Here is a 16,758-nt window from a genome sequence, read left to right as displayed (position 1 = left end):
ATTTGTTGAACATATGTCATGTTAGCAGGTTTTGGAGTTAAGTAGCCTCTAAAACTTCTAGCTAGCATTGATTTGGGGATTGACTTAAAGTCTCCAGGATCAGACTTCCTGAATTTCAGATTTGAACTAGACAGTTGACATAAGGAGTCAGTGAGACATACATACTGTAATGTATGTATGTGCTAGCTACCAGAAATAATAGTACAATTGTTTGGGGAGTTATTTTTTTAGGGGAGGAGGGGAAGGACAGAGGTAGAGGGAGAGAGAATCTTAAGCAGGTCCATCCAGGGCAGAGCCCAGTGCAAGGCTCAATCTCACGAGCCTGAGATTCATGACCAGAGTTCTTGACTCAAATCTAGAGTCGGGCACTTGACCGACTGAGCCCCGCAGGTGCCCCAGTACAGTGGTCTTTAGGACATGCTGCAGAAGATGCAGAAGAAATAAAAACATGATCTTTATTATCATTTAGGGAAAAAATAAGTTTTAAAATTTCCAGGCAGGTTTGCTTATCATTTTTTTTAATAAAGGCATTTATTGTCATTTCTGGAAGAAACATGAAGCAATAAAAATCCTCTCATAAAAGATAATAAATACTAACTTTTGAATTTCATGGAGCAGAATCATATACACAGAAAATACTAGTACAGTGTAGTCAAGGTTATCCAATAAACAGTCCTAACAAAGCCAAGGAATTACTGTTAAAAGGACTTTTCACTAAGCTTTCACAGAAATAAGGGACATATAAAGCTCTGCCTTTATGACCTCAGCAGGTGTTCAAAAGTCAACTTAAAATTATTTTCCAAAAATCATGTGTTAGATTGTTGAGATTTTTCTAATTTCTACAGGCGTAGATACATCTCTTATTTTGAGCCAGGTTTTGACTTATTTTCTTGGTTCTTCCCCAATCATTTCACTTTTTACTTCCAAGAATGGTAAAATATAAGACCAGGTTCGTAATTTAAGCACTATAGTAGCAAGATGCTGTTTGTTATGAACAGTTCATCGATACATTTCAAATTGTGCTAATCCACAGGCTGCTTAGAGCTATGAGCATTGGATTTTATGATTTAGAAAGGATGATTTTAATGACTTGCAGTTGTGATCTTTTATTTTAATAGCACATTTTTCTGCCTTATGGCCCCATAGATAACAAGCACACGAGGCAATATGTAATATGTAATAATCAGAGATGTAATATTCACAGATTGTGGCCATGTGTTCTTTCAGCTCTCTGTCACCCTCCCTGTAAGAATGGCGGACGCTGCATGAGAAATAACGTGTGTGCCTGTCGTGAGGGATACACTGGTAGGAGATGCCAAAAAAGTAAGGCACCACTGAAGGTATTGCCAGCCAGAGGAAAAGCCAACACATGAAATAGTAAAGGATTGCTACTTGAGGGCTGTTTCATTCTTTTCCCTGAAGGTATCTGTGATCCAATGTGCATGAATGGAGGAAAATGCATGGGACCAAATATTTGCTCTTGTCCTTCTGGTTGGAGAGGGAAACAATGCAACATAGGTAAGAGGAACACTCTTAAAATGTTAAAGCCTCATGAGAACATAAAGCAGAATTTACTACAAAGAGCATTTTCCTTGTTTTTGTTGTGTTTTGTCTTTGTTTTTTTATTGTTTGTTCCTACATTAGGGGATCTCTTTTTGAAATAGAGTAGAATAAAAAGAGCTCTGAATTCATTCTTTCAGGTTAGCAGAGAAAGAGGATGTTCCGTATTTCCAGTCTGTCCGCTATAATTGCCAGGATAAATGACAAGGCTTTAAGTCCCATCTTGTCTTAAGTAGGGGGCAGGAGAAGGTGTAAAAAGTTACTGATTCCTTGACCCCATTTCAGACCAGCCAATTCAGAACCTTCCAAGGTAGGGTGCCACTCCTTTTAATCTGGCTAGGTTTTGAGGTGATAACAGCTCTCCTCATTCAAATATTTCATTTTTTTCTTTTTATAAATTACCATTTAAAATTACCAGCTATTATAATCTATTGGTCAAAGTGAAAAAAGAAGCAACATAAATGCCCCCAAATTGAGGAAAAGTTAAATCACCACACATTCGATCAGTGCAATGTTATATAACCTTTAAAGTTGCCTTATTCAAGAATCAGTGTGACATTGAAAAATGTTCTTGATAAAATGTTAAGGGAAAAAAATCTCCTTTAAATCATTAACTTTTAACTGGTTCTCTTTTTTCTTTGGTGAAATTTTTTGTGGTTTATTCATGAGTATTTGACTAGCAAAATAAATTTTTAATTTGTTTATATTTCTCTTTGCAGCTATCTGCTTTCAGAAGTGTAAAAATGGTGGTGAGTGTATTGCTCCCAGTATATGCCATTGTCCTACCACATGGGAAGGAGTGCAGTGTCAAATACGTAAGCCTACAGAATTTGTTTGTTACTCTATCTTCTGAACCTGAATCTGTTACAGTTATTGAGCAAAGTAGTGTGAGGAGAAATCAGAAAAAAACAAATCCCAGCATGCTGATCCATTCAAAAAATGGTTTTAGAAATAAAGAAAATCTTCTTCATTGAAATACCTATTTAAAAGAAGAAAATATGGTAAAATATATTAAGATTTTATGTGACACAGGTAACTCCTAATTGTGGTCTGTGCATTGCCTTTGAAGTTCTTTCAGGTGTGCTGGAGATGGTTTTTAATATACACTTTAAATATTTTTTTCATATTATGAGAAAAATACACATCAATCATGAAAATCATAAACTATATTAAAAAGTTTTAAAAACTAAATTGCCCTAGATTCTACCACCCAGAACTAATTCCTATTATGACTTTAATATGTTAATACATTTCACTTAGTTTTAGTCATGTGTATTACATAGATGAGGTCTCAGGGTATTGAGGAAAATCAAATATTATATAATTTTAAAATGTATGAAAACTTGAAATAACATGTTAAAATATTAACAAAGATTAACTGAATGGGGGAAAACTGGAAATACCCCCCAAATATTTTTCTTTTTTTTTTTTTTTAAAGATTTTATTTATTTATTTGACAGAAATCATAAGTAGTCAGAGAGGCACGCGTCGGTGGGGGAGCAGGCTCTCTGCTGAGCAGAGAGCCCGATGCGGGGCTCGATCCCAGGACTCTGAGACCATGACCTGAGCCGAAGGCAGAGGCTTAACCTACTGAGCCATCCAGGTGCCCCTCCCCCCAAATATTTTCAAATGATCAATAATTACATCATTTCAAAACTGGTGATCCAAGTGCATTATAAACTGAAAATACATAGTTACTAAACTGAACCATGTGATTTTACTGGAAATACCTGCCCTGTTTTTTTTTATGTTTTATGAACTACACTTGTTTCCATGTATCATAGATTCTGCATATAACTCCCATGCCTCTTTGACTTTATTAGTAATACCTATTATAACTTACACATTTTTCATCTTAAGAAGATATTATCAAAGAATTCACCAAGTGCTAGTATCTACTTAAGAATTATCTGCTCAAAAATCAATAATTCTCTTTGGAAATTAGATGTGATAAATCGCTAAAAAAGAAAAAAAGCTATCACCCTCAGTTTGAGCTGCTTATTCTGGAAAGAGGGCTATGTGGTCCATAGGTGAGAACGATGAGATGTTAAAAGCACATTAGTGTCGGAAGGTACCCCAGTGAGTGTGGGTTAAGGTACTCTGCAGCCTCATGATCTGCACTCTAATTTTGCACCTTGTAGCACTTCTATATGAATTTTTCAAAGTCCCCATTCTCAAACTTTTATTTCCAACTGTCCAGAAATTCTGAATATTGACATTATTTGAACAAGATGTCTTATTGCCATCTGCTGGAAAGTTATTGTAACAAATATTCAAATCTATGATGTCTGTGATATGAGAAGTTCTTCCTTAGCTGTGGTACCTTGTGTATTACACAACCTGCCCAACCATACCCAACGGCATGGTTAAAAACATAACCTTTTAATGTTGCACTTATACCAAAGCAAATATTATTCTTGGGTTACACAAACTTTCCTAATGAGCTATGGAAGAAGGTATCTCTCCCATGAAAAATAACTGTATTGTATGTAATTTTATATTATACTTATTTTCACTCAGTATTACTTAAAAGTATTTTCCATGTCCTTCAAAACGTAATTTTGAATGAAATATTAAGTTCCATAATATATATAATATAATTTTAAATATATAACACAATTTATACAATTCACTTGACTTTTGCCCTTCTGTTGTTTGTGTTATTACTCTGACAAGCATTTTCTGTTTGTAAGTGGATAGGTGATAATAGATACAGATAATAGATGATAATATAGGTGGATAGAGTAGGTGGTTGATAGAAAAATAGATCGATATTGAGGTATGTTGAGATAGATATAGGTATTTTTAAGTTTCCTGAGGAGAAATTTTTAAGGAAGAAATTGCTAGTGTAAAAATGTTTAGGAAGTTTCTAAAACAGTTATTTCACATTAAACTTCCAATGATAGTATATTAAATTGTCAATTTTTCCATACACTGGCTGGTACTGAATTGTTTCTTTTAAATGCTTGCTAAATTAATAAAAAACAAATTATGAATGCTATTTTATGTTACTAATTTGAATCTCCTCTCTAAAGAAAGCAAGAATGTACACCCAGTGTTTAAAATGTAGCCAATGAAAATTCTCTTTCCTTTAATAATATCTTTAAAGAATAGTGAAACTGCTGTGTTAAGTTCTGGGTGTTTTGTTTTTTATGTGTATGATGACTATATGTGTGTGCTCTGACCACACAAGGATGGGAGTGTAGTTGGCCATTCTTAAAGTCTTACAACTATTTTATAGTTGAGTTGTTGAATGGCTTCTGAGCACCAGCATAGACTATGTCCCAAGCATTGGTGTCAAAGGATGTTAATGGTCAAAATTTGTGTATTGCAGCAATTTGCAATCAAAAGTGTCTTCATGGAGGCAGATGTGTATTTCCCAATGTGTGCTCTTGTCGTGATGGATATTCTGGAGTCAAATGTGAAAAGAAAGTACAGGTATTTTAAATTTTAAACAGAAAATAAATATTGACATCTATCTACTCAGATATTCTGCTTAGCAATTGATACCTATCTCTTAATGTTTATTTTATTTCCAAATTTTAAAAAATGCAAGGATTTACTATTTGCCCTGAAACTAAAAATAATACCATTTTTTGTGTCATGATAGAGTTATCTTCTTATTCAAAAGTTTGATGTGCACTTAAGGAGTTTTAATGTATAGGTATAACTGTCAAGTGTAATATTCTATTTCATGGCATTGGAGCTGAAAGAGAGCAAATATTCCCCAATATGGACTTAAGATACCACTAATTTATATTTTGGTCAAATACTAGATAAAAAGACTACCTTCACCCCCCCCTCCATTTTTTTTTTTTTAATCTACCACTTTTATATCCACTGCTTCATTGATTTGAGGATGGGTTGTGTGCCACTAAAACCTTGTCTATCTTCATTCTTTTCCCAGACAGTATTTCTTTCTCTTTACTTGCTCCCCAGTCCATTTCAGGGGTGCCTGGGTGGCTCATTTGGTTAAACCTCTGCCTCCTTGCTCAGCAGGGAGCCTGCTTCTCCCTCTGCCTGCCGCTCGCCCTGCTTGTGTATGTGCACTCTCTCTCTCAAGTAAATAAATAAAATCTTTAAAAAATAAAATAAAATCCATTTCAGGGAAAGCAATAAAAAACTCTTCATATCATTAGAATTAGGATTTATTTTTATTTTTAAAAAAATCAAGAAAACAAAGGAAAAGTAGACACTTTCTTAGAGTTCCTGATATTGCCTCACTCTTAGAAGGCCAGTGCTGTAGAAACATCTATTTTAAAAGTTTCCATGATGAAATCTGTGCTCATAAGATCAAACTGAACTTTACTTTGTCTCCAATCTTAAGTTTCTGAATATCTACAGAGATCTCAAAAATTTCTTAATCTATATTAGTTTTAATATAAAAAGCAATTTTACACACTTCAGAAAGCCCAAGTGTTGTGAATATCAAAGTACACTGGAGTGCCATAATTTGAAAAATGACAAGGAATTTTCTTTTTGAAGTGTGATCCTAGATCAGTCTGGCTCAGAGGCAAAGTGCATGTGCACATGTGTTTCTCTTTGCACAGGAGTTCAGCCTGGATGCATATGGCCTCCATTGTGAAAACAAAGCAAACAAGCTCATGACAGTACTGTGGTTTGAAAACCAGAAAATATAAGTTATGGAGTACCTCTTGGATCAGGTGTTGTTAAGAACAATAAATGTAAAAATGTGAATTTCCTGGCCTAAAGGCAGGGTACACATGTATTATTTTATTTAATTTGGAGATTTTTATGGCATAGAAAACCCTATGACCTCAAAAGCTTTCAATTTCACTCCGACATACCAAACTAGGTGATTTAGTTATAACCTGTTTTTATCTATTTCTTTACTACCTGAATCCTTCCTCAGATCATCATCATCCCCACTAATGGTACTTCTGAGACTGCATCTGGAACCACATTAGGGAAGGAAAAGGAAAACAAAAAAGAGATTAGCTCAAGGACCCCATGTCCTGCTTTCCTATATAATCAGCTCTTCTAAATTCTTGACTTTAATTCTCACTTGAGTTTTACTCTGTTGCTCATTGGTATCTGCGCTTTGTTTTTTTATATTTCTTTGGCTCCAAAACAGAGGATAAAAATAACTTTCTTTTTAATAGGAAACAAACAAACAAACAAGTACCATTTATGAGCATTCACAGAACCTTCCCTGACTCCTACCTACTCCTTTCCTGCTTCTTGGCCCTTCTTCCAGCATCCTGAGGTACTGGGGCGGGGGGGGGGGGGGGGGGGGGGAAAGGAAGAAATGGAAGATAGTGATTGAGTTGCCAGCATTTCAATGAAAACAACAACAGAATGAGAATTACTAGCTAGAAACAAAGGACACAAAGAAAAGGGAAATTGGGTGAAGGAGGTGCTGAAGAGGGGGAGGTTTATGAAAGACTTTCTGAGGCTTCTGAACTTGCTGCCCAGCTGCTGTAGGTACAGTTAGCATTGGCCCTGCCAACTTGTTCACTCTATGACCTTCAGCAAGGTATTGAACTCCTCTGAGCCTCAGTTTCTTCATCTGTACTGTGGTGCTAGTAACACCTAATCACAGAGTTATTAAAGGACTAAATAGGTCACCGCAGGTGGCTGGTAAGTAAAAGACACTATGTAAGTTGGTTAGTTGGTTATCAGTTATTACACAGAAGAGAGGAATAGACATGGAGAAGGAAAAGAATGAAGAAAGAGACTGGAAAGAAACGCTGCCATGAATTGAAAACAGTCTTTTCCTGAAAAGTATCAGGAAAAAAATGTACTGGGTTTTATTGAGCAAGGCTGTTTCTTGAGTGTAACCTTTGGTCAAGATGGAGTCATGTAGTCTCTAAGCTCCATTTAGTCACAGCCTTTTTGATATTTAAATATGATCTGGATTAGATCTCCGTTTCATGAAAGCAGTACTTAGTCTCCAGTGGCAAACACAGAACCAAGAGCTTTCTGTATCACGCCAGAGAGAAGTAGGTGACAAACAATGAGCAAGGGTTAAACAGTTTTCTAATATTCATTGAAACTTGATTTCCCTCTTCTTATTACAGACAAAACGCCATTAATATCAAGTATGTGAATCACAAGCCTGTCATAAGAATGAAATTTTTATTCAGAAAAAGCTGAAGATAATTATTTGAAGTTTATTTGAACATAATTTTAAAAATTATTTTAAAGACTGAAGAAACTAATAACATATAGAATGATCTTACCTATCATTGTTAGAGAAAAGCGAAGAAGAAATCCAGGTAATCTGAATGGACTTTGAAATGTGATTTGATATTTACTTATTAAAATGATGTATCTGATATTTAAGACATTCACATTATCTAATAAACTGAGTATTTCCCAGTTCTTACTGTGCTGGTGTCTTTATCATCAGGGATCAGTCAGCATAACTGAAGCTATTTGATGTATTCAGATATAAAGTGTTTAATGCAGAATTACGAACTCTCAGGACTCTTGGAAGACCTGGGGGTGAATGTGGGGAGAGAGGGAGATAGAGGTCCCGAAAGCAGCTGCTGAAAGTCAGAGAGGTAGATATTGAAGATGCTAGCCTAAAGCACCAAGCAGATGCTTTTCATCTTTCTTGGAGCTGCTGCAGTACTTGAGAATCTTTAAAAAACTCCACCAACTTCTCAAGAGAAGCGGGTCATTATAAAAAAAAATCTATATCTATATCTATATCTATATATCTGTTGGAAGGCCACTGTGAATCTTTTATCTATCCAAATATCTAGCTGCAAACACCTTTGAAAAAATAATGACTTCCCATTTCCATCTTATGTCTCCCTGGAAAGTTTTTGTCACCAGCAAACTCTAACCCAGAACCACACAGGAAAGGGGTTCCAGAAAACATAGCTCTACCCTTACACGGAACTAACAGTCATGAGGAGACGATAGTGAGCTAACATAGGACATACCTGCATCTTACTGCTTTGGACTGTATTCCAGATACTGAAGCCATCATTTTTCCATGATAAAAACACCATATTTACTTTTGCCTGTTTTTCCCCTCCAGTCTTTCTATTGCTCTGACTTGTACATTTCTGGACAAGGTGGAAAAAAGAATGAAATTTTGGTCTTAGAAGACTTACTTGGTCACTGTGCTGATATGTAAAAAGAACATGAAGATGTCTGTTTCATTTTTCCATTCTTTTGGTACCTTGATCTATTTTGGTGTAGAAGCAAGAGAAAAACTATCACAAAATCAGATCCTTCTACAAATACCAAAGGAGAAGTGAAAGCTAAATAAAAGCAAAATTTAATGGCATTAATTATTGGGGAAGTGGGTAATATCAACAGGGATATACATATAATTGAAAGATTTGTCTCAGAGATAAAAATTACTATAGGTTATCTATAGTTATAAATCTTTCCTCTCCTATTTCATATTTGACCTCACACTGTTTGTCTTTTTCAGAAAATATTTTAATGTTTTTAAAAGATTTTTACTTTTATTTATTTACAAGAAAGAGGGACGGGGGAGAAGCTGACTCCCTGCAGATCCCAGGACCTGGAGATCAAGACTTGAACCTAAGGCAAATGCCTAACCGTCTGAGCCACCCAGGTGCCCTAGAAAATATTTTAACTTGATTGTGTCTATTTTAAATCACAGAAGTTCACAAAACTTGTTTTTTTAAGTGGAAATACTGAACATTCCTAAGCCATGTTTAAAGTATCAGATAAAGCAAGACATTATTAGAATAAAATTATGCTAACTTTGATAAGAATCTTGTAAATAATAGCATTCAATGTTGGAATTAAAGAGATTTTCGTTTATTTCATATTTACTGAAAGATAGTTTTAAAGATTTAAGAAAATATAATGTTTCACTATTTTTTATTTTGTTACCAAAAGTACAGATACATAAATGTAAAATAAACCTTTGACTATTAGTATGTGCTTGAATTTGTACGCTCTTACAGAAATAGAAGTCCTAGAAAGAAAAAAGCAGTCTAGATAAAAATGAATACTTTTTGAAAGTTAATCATTAGAGTTGAAATTCCTACAATAATAGTTGTAATAAAAATAGATGTAATTTGAATATTCATCTCTTTGTCACCTTTGCTCAGTATACAACATAGCAGCTTTATCGATAGCCTTATTAATTTTCAATGTATATTTTTATGGTTAAAAAGTTATAATTGCTCAAGGACTTATTCTGAAATGTCTAAACCAACACTTTTAAATCTTTCATAAACATTTTCTAGATCCACACCAAGAATCCCAAGCTACAATTAAAATATTCATCAGTAGACTGCCCATTTATAATAGATTTAATGGGCCTGTACATGCTAATAATGAAGAAATGCTATGGTTTACAGATTTTATATAAAAGCATTCCTTATGAAAGCTAATGACTCATGCAAATGAAAGTAATGTTTTAGAAATATAATGTGAGTTTAGAAAAGCAAGTAATTTGATAAATTTATGGAGAAAAAATTTAATTTTTTCTTATTCTTGTTGATATTTTCACATTTATTAGCTTTAAAATTTTTTATCCAGAATCTATTGGATAATACTTTGAAGATAAAGCAAAGGTGCTTTAAAATATGTACCTTTCAATGTTTACTTTATAATCATTTTCCAAAAAGAATTCAGATCATAGACCTTGTTTAATATGCTTGGTTATTTTGTGTTTATTTATGTTAGCATTTAAATGAAAGGTGTGCATCCAATATTATGCATCCAATATTCTGACCCTTTCTTTGGCCCTCTGTTTAAAATACAAACTTCTCTAAACTTTAAAATAATGCTGCTAGCCCTTACTCCAAAATATTAAAGTATCGTAATCTTTTTGATAGAATTAGAAATATATTTTATTTTTCATATTCACAAATTATAAAACTTATCCAAATTGCAACATACATAATAAAATTTTAAATTTCAGATTAGAACTACTTGGAAATATTTAGAGCCTATAATGGAACATTTTATTTATATATATAATAAGTATCATTATAACCATGTAATTGTTTTTAAAGCATTTACATGCTAGAGTTTTTTTTCTTTTCTTTTTTTTTTTGTTTTAAAGATTTTATTTATTTATTTGACAGACAGAGATCACAATTAGGCAGAGAGGCGGGGTGGGAGGGTGAAGCAAGGCTCCCCGCTGAGCAGGGCGCCCGATGCGGGGCTCCATCCCAGGGCCCTGGGATCATGACCTGAGCCGAAGGCAGAGTCATTAACCCACTGAGCCACCCAGGTGCCCCACGTGCTAGAGTTTAAACCACGTGTATTTATATTAGTTAAATGAATGTAATATTTTCTTTCCTTTATGTCACTTAATAATTCATTCCTTATGATAGGCATGCCACTCATTTCTAAAATGAGATGATGTGACCTAAATATTAAACATATTAAATGGGGAAAAAGCAATAAATACAGAAAACCTGAAAAAAGAAACACAGTATTGTATCTACGATGTTATAAGTAAGAAGTAAATAACAGGCAGTTATAAGATTGTATTTTTTTAAAAAGTGGAATAGCCACGTGTTCATATAAAGCTTAGTAGATGACCTAAGTGGAATGTGTTAATTAATTCTTATATAAGAGACTTGGAATAGCACTGTAGCTGATATTTTCTCAGTCACTGTTTGCAAATGATACTGAAAACATCAACTCACTTCTTGTTTATAGAAAAAGAAAAGCCTGATAGTTTTAAGATTGCATAAGTCTTCCGCACATTTTCCTCATCTGATGAAGTGGATGAAATGGTGTACTTGTGAACAGCAGTAAAACACAGTTGTGCTGAAATTACTAATATTTAATATAAAATAAGAAATACCTTACAAAGCCTTTTCCTAGATACCTTCCATTTTTCATAGAACTCAGCCCTTAACCCTGAAAATGGGTTGCAGAACCTGAGCCTGTTGATGACTTTGTCAGTTTTACCCCCCAGTTTTCAATTTGCCTCCCAAGGACCTCCTCATGTAACTCTTCATGGATGTTGAAAATGATGGACAGCATCGCTGACACTACATCTATTATCTGTTCACAATGGCCTGAACTGCTCCGGAGTTTGCTGTGGACAAGTATGTTGGACAGCTACCTCTCCCTGGTGTTGAAGAGTGGGTAACTGCCCTCAGTTTCCTTCATTTTCTGTCTTGTCTCACTTTGATAAAAACTACCTCCCTTCTCTAAGGTACGAACCATCAAGTTGAAGTTTTACATTTGACTAAACTCAGTAAAAATCGTGACTTAGTGAAAAAGGATATAGAAAATGTCGCAGAGCTCAAAGGCAAGATGCAAAGTTGGGCTTAATGAGAAAGGAAAATAATCAAGAAAATAGATCCACTTTTTTCTCTATTCTCTCTACTCATTGCTATCCTTTATGATCCACCTCAGGATCTCACAAGGCTGCTAAGTCTACCTGGAAATCTTTCAGTTCCTATAGTGGCCACCCATTGGCTAGAAAACATGTCATTTAGTTCAAAAGTCCGAGATAGAAAAACCTCAGAAGGTAAGGAAGAGTCAGAGGATTGGGCAGGTTTGAGGCATTGTCCATCCCTGGGGGTTAGCCATGATCACAGCTGGAAGTCATATGGATGGAATTGTCTGTGTTTAGGCTATGAGGAAGTTCACGCTCTAAGGTAGGCATGTAACACTTCTGAATACTGGAAGATCCCAGTATGCCTTCATTTCCAGAGTTTGACTTTTATGATGCAGAAATTAATTGTAAATAATTAAACGTTTGACTTTTGTGATGCTGAAATTAAATGAGGCAAATAACTAGGCCAGAATAAGCCCCTATTCTTGGGAAATTATGGATTTGTAGGCAGAAAATGTTGTCAAGGGAAGATTTTTGTAATTGGGTTTTTAAATTTTATTTATTTATTTTGATTATTTAAAGATTTACTTGTTTATTTTAGAGAGAGAACATGAGCTTAAGTGCTAACAAATGGGAGGAGGGTCAGAAGGTGAGAATTTTCAGCAGACTCCCCACTGAGGAGGGATTCCTAAATGGGACTCATGACCCTGAAATCATGATCTGGGCCAAAATGGAGAGTTGGATGCTTAAGTGACTGAGCCACCCAGGTGTCCCTGGGTTGTTTTAAATTTATGTATTTGAGACAGGTAAACTAAAGCCCGTGAGAATAAATGTCTGTTAAAGGACAGTGTATGTATGATACTATCTCCAGTCAATATCCACTTTATTTTCATAAATTATTCAGTAGCATACTGTGAGAATCAGAAGTGTTTTCTTGATTGGAAGTAGATCAATTATTTGACTATCAAATTGTCAGGCTACACTGAGAGGGAAAAAAAAAACTGAAGTGTATTGAACACGACACTAAGGTTTTTAACTAACATTAATTTTTTTTTAAAAGATTTTATTTATTTATTTGACAGACAGAGATCACAAGTAGGCAGAGAGGCAGGCAGAGAGAGAGGAGGAAGCAGGCTCCCCGCGGAGCAGAGAGCCCGATGCGGGGCTCGATCCCAGAACCCCGGGATCACGACCCGAGCCGAAGGCAGAGGCTTTAACCCACTGAGCCTCCCCGGCGCCCCACTAACATTAATTATTTAGACCTCACAAAATTACTGAGATAAGGAGACTCATCCCCATTTTACAGATGAATATCCTAAAAGTCGGAAGAGTTCAGTTGTTTAGTATCCTGCTGCTTACGTATTGCAGTGATTGTATTCAAATGCCTGTCTGAAACCAAAGCCTATTATTTAACTGCATTGTACCACTTATTTAAAAAAAACAAAACAAAAAACAAAAAAAAAAACAGGAATTTTCAGTGACTTTTAATGGCTCAAGACTACTTGATAACTTCAATAAAGGATTCCTCTTCAGTATCTCTTCCCCCATATCTTTTTGATCCACAGTATGCACTGATATAGAAAGCTATGCATGTTAAAATAAAAGGTTTTAATTTACTCACTAATCCAGCAAAAAATTTTTTTTTCCATTTTACTTATTTTTATTAACATATAATGTATTATTTGCCCCAGGGGTACAGGTCTGTGAATTGCCAGGTTTACATACTTCACAGCACTCACCATAGCACATACCCTCCCCAATAGCCATAACCCAACCACCCTCTCCATACCCCCCAAACCCCCAACAGCCCTCAGTGTGTTTGTGAGATTAAGAGTCACTTATGGTTTGTCTCCCTCCCAATCCCATCTTATTCATTTTTCCTTCCCTATCCCCCAAAACCCCTGCCCTGCCTCTAAATTTCCTCATATCAGAGAAATCATATGTTAATTGTCTTTCTCTGATTGACTTATTTCGCTCAGCATAATACCCTCTAGTTCCATCCATATTGTTACAAATGTGAAGATTTCATTTCTTTTGATGAATGCATATTATTCCATTGTGTCTATATCTATATATCTATATCTATATCTACACACACACATACACACACACACACCACATCTTCTTTATCCATCTATTGATGGACATCTAGGTTCTTTCCATAGTTTGGCTATTGTGGACATTGCTGCTGTATACATTCGGGTGCACGTATCCCTTCAGATCACTACATTTGTATCTTGAGGGTAAATACCCAGTAGCACAATTGCTGGGTCATAGGATAGCTCTATTTTCAACTTTTTGAGGAACCTCCACACTGTTTTCCGGAGTGGCTGCACCAGCCTGCATTCCCACCAACAGTGAAGGAGGGTTCCCCTTCCTCCTCATCCTTGCCAACATCTGTCGCTTCCTGACTTCTTAATTATAGCCATTCTGATTGGTGTGAAGTGGTATCTCACTGTGGTTTTGATTTGTATTTCCCTGATGCCGAGTGATGTGGAGCACTTTTTCATGTGTTTCATGGCCATCTGGATGTCTTCTTTGCAGAAATGTCTGTTCATGTCTTCTGCCCATTTCTTGATTGGATTATTTGTTCTTTAGGTGTTGAGTTTGATAAGTTCTTTCTAGATTTTGGATACTAGCCCTTTATTTGATATGTCATTTGCAAATATCTTCTCCCATTCTGTCAGTTGTCTTTTAGTTTTGTTGACTGTTTCTTTTGCTGTGCAAAAGCTTTTGATCTTGATGAAGTCCCAACAGTTTATTTTTGCCCTTGCTTCCCTTGACTTTGGCAATGTTTCTAGGAAGAAGTTGATGTGGCTGAAGTCGAAGAGGTTGCTGCCTGTGTTCTCAAGGATTTTGATGGATTCCTATCTCCCATTGAGGTCTTTCATCCTTCTTTGTGTGTGATGTAAGGAAATGGTCCAGTTTCATTCTTCTGCATGTGGCTGTCCTATATTCCTAACACCATTTGTTGAAGATACTTTTTTCCATTGAACATTCTTTCCTGCTTTGTCGAAGATTAGTTGACCATAGAGTTGAGGGTCCATTTCAGGGCTCTCTCTTCTGTTCGGTTGATCTAAGTGTCTATTTTTGTGCCAGTACCATGCTGTCTTGATGATTACAGCTTTGTAATAGAGCTTGAAGATGCCACCAACTTTGGCTTTCTTTTTCAACATTCCTCTGGCTATTTGGGGTCTTTTCTGGTTCCGTATAAATTTTAGGATTATTTGTTCCACTTATTTGAAAAAAATGGATGGTATTTTGATAGTGATTGCATTAAATGTGTAGATTGCTTTAGGTAGAATAGACATTTTCACAATATTTGTTCTTCCAGTCTATGAGCATGGAATGTTTTTCCATTTCTTTGTGTCTTCCTCAATTTCTTTCATGAGTACTTTATAGTTTTTTGAGTACAGATTCTTTGCCTCTTTCGTTAGGTTTATTCCTAGGTATCTTACGGTTTGGGGTGCAATCGTAAATGGGATCGACTCCTTAATTTCTCTTTCTTCTCTCTTGCTGTTGTTGTATAGAAATGCAACTGTTTTCTGAGCATTGATTTTATATCCTGACACTTTACTGAATTCCTGTATGAGTTTTAGTAGTTTTAGAGTGGTGTCTTTTGGGTTTTCCACATAAGTATCATATCATCTGCAAATAGTGATAGTTAGACTTCTTCTTTTCAGATTCAGATGCCTTTTATCTCTTTTTGTTGTCTGATTGCTGAGGCTAGGACTTCTAGTACTCTGTTGAATAGCAATGGTGATAGTGGACATCCCTGCCATGTTCCTGACCTTAGGAGAAAAGCTCTCAGTTTTTCTGCATTGAGTATGATATTCGCTGTGGGTTTTCATAGATGGCTTTGATGATATTGAGGTATGTACCCTCTATCCCTACAGTCTGAAGAGTTTTGCTCAAGAAAGGATGCTGTACTTTGTCAAATGCTTTTTCAGCATCTATGGAGAGTATCATATGGTTCTTGTTCTTTCTTTAATTAATGTATCATATCACATTGATTGATTTGCAGATGTTGAACCAACCTTCCAGCCCAGGAATAAATCCCACTTGGTTGTGGTGAATAATCCTTTTAATGTACTTTTGGATCCTATTGGCTAGTATTTTGGTGAGAATTTTTGCATCTGTGTTCATCAAGGATATTGGTCTGTAATTCTCCTTTTTGATGGGAACCTTGTCTGGTTGGGATCAAGGTAATGCTGGCTTCATAAAATGAGTTTGGAAGTTTTCCTTCCATTTCTATTTTTTGGAACAGTTTCAGGAAAATAAGTAGTAATTCTTCTTTAAATGTTTGGTAGAATTCCCCTAGGAAGGTGTCTGGCCCTGGGCTCTTGTTTGGATATCTTTGATGACTGCTTCAATCTCCTTACTGCTTATGGGTCTGTTCAGGTTTTCTATTTCTTCCTGGGTCATTTTTGGTAGTTTATACATCTCTAGGAATGTATCCATTTCTTCCAAATTGTCAAATTTGCTGGTACATAGTTGCTCATAATATTAAAAATATTAACAAACAATAATAATTGTTTGTATTTCTTTGGTGTTGGTTGTGATCTCTCCTCTTTCATTCATGATTTTATTTATTTTGGGTCCTTTCTCTTTTTGATAATCAAGTCAATTTTCTGTTCCTAGAATTGCTGCTCTTCTCTTCTATCTCCTGTTGAGTTTGTAGGTGTTTGGAATGGTTTGATAACTATCTAGCTGAACTCCTGGGACCTAATGATATTTCAGTCTGCTGCTCCTATGCCATCTTGCTCTAAATCTCCCAGCAAAAATATTTTTGAAAGGAACACATTTCAAGAAGACTTTCTGAATTAGTAGCCTGTTTGATCTTAGCTGTGGAATATGCATCTGTATCTAGAAAGATGTCTGGTAAGAAAGAGCGTCCTTGCAGAGGTAGGACTAAAGCCAAGAGAGCAGCTGGA

General features: G+C 35.5%; 1 protein-coding gene across 4 annotated transcripts in view; it reads left to right on the top strand.

Moving 5' to 3' along the window:
- LOC116862811 (von Willebrand factor D and EGF domain-containing protein-like) overlaps positions 1-7,905 on the top strand; it is a 69,194-nt gene extending 61,289 nt beyond the window's left edge. For 3 of the 4 annotated variants that reach the window (XR_004381718.1, XR_004381719.1, XR_004381720.1), the window contains 6 exons: positions 1,228-1,323; positions 1,423-1,518; positions 2,280-2,375; positions 4,895-4,998; positions 6,684-6,787; positions 7,602-7,905. Coding sequence is in view for 1 of the 4 variants with exons in the window: in XM_032850225.1 (XP_032706116.1) it covers positions 1,228-1,323; positions 1,423-1,518; positions 2,280-2,375; positions 4,895-4,998; positions 7,602-7,616 (407 nt within the window). In the remaining 3 variants the exon portion in view is untranslated. The remainder of the gene's footprint in view (positions 1-1,227; positions 1,324-1,422; positions 1,519-2,279; positions 2,376-4,894; positions 4,999-6,683; positions 6,788-7,601) is intronic. The other variant, XM_032850225.1, reaches the window with a different exon arrangement.
- The last annotated feature ends 8,853 nt before the right edge of the window (positions 7,906-16,758 follow it).

The sequence above is a fragment of the Lontra canadensis genome, unplaced genomic scaffold (genome assembly GCF_010015895.1).
Source record: "Lontra canadensis isolate GAN:19392208 unplaced genomic scaffold, GSC_riverotter_1.0 scaffold341, whole genome shotgun sequence".
NCBI classification, from domain to species: domain Eukaryota; kingdom Metazoa; phylum Chordata; class Mammalia; order Carnivora; family Mustelidae; genus Lontra; species Lontra canadensis.
This window is presented reverse-complemented; position numbering and strand designations above follow the sequence as displayed.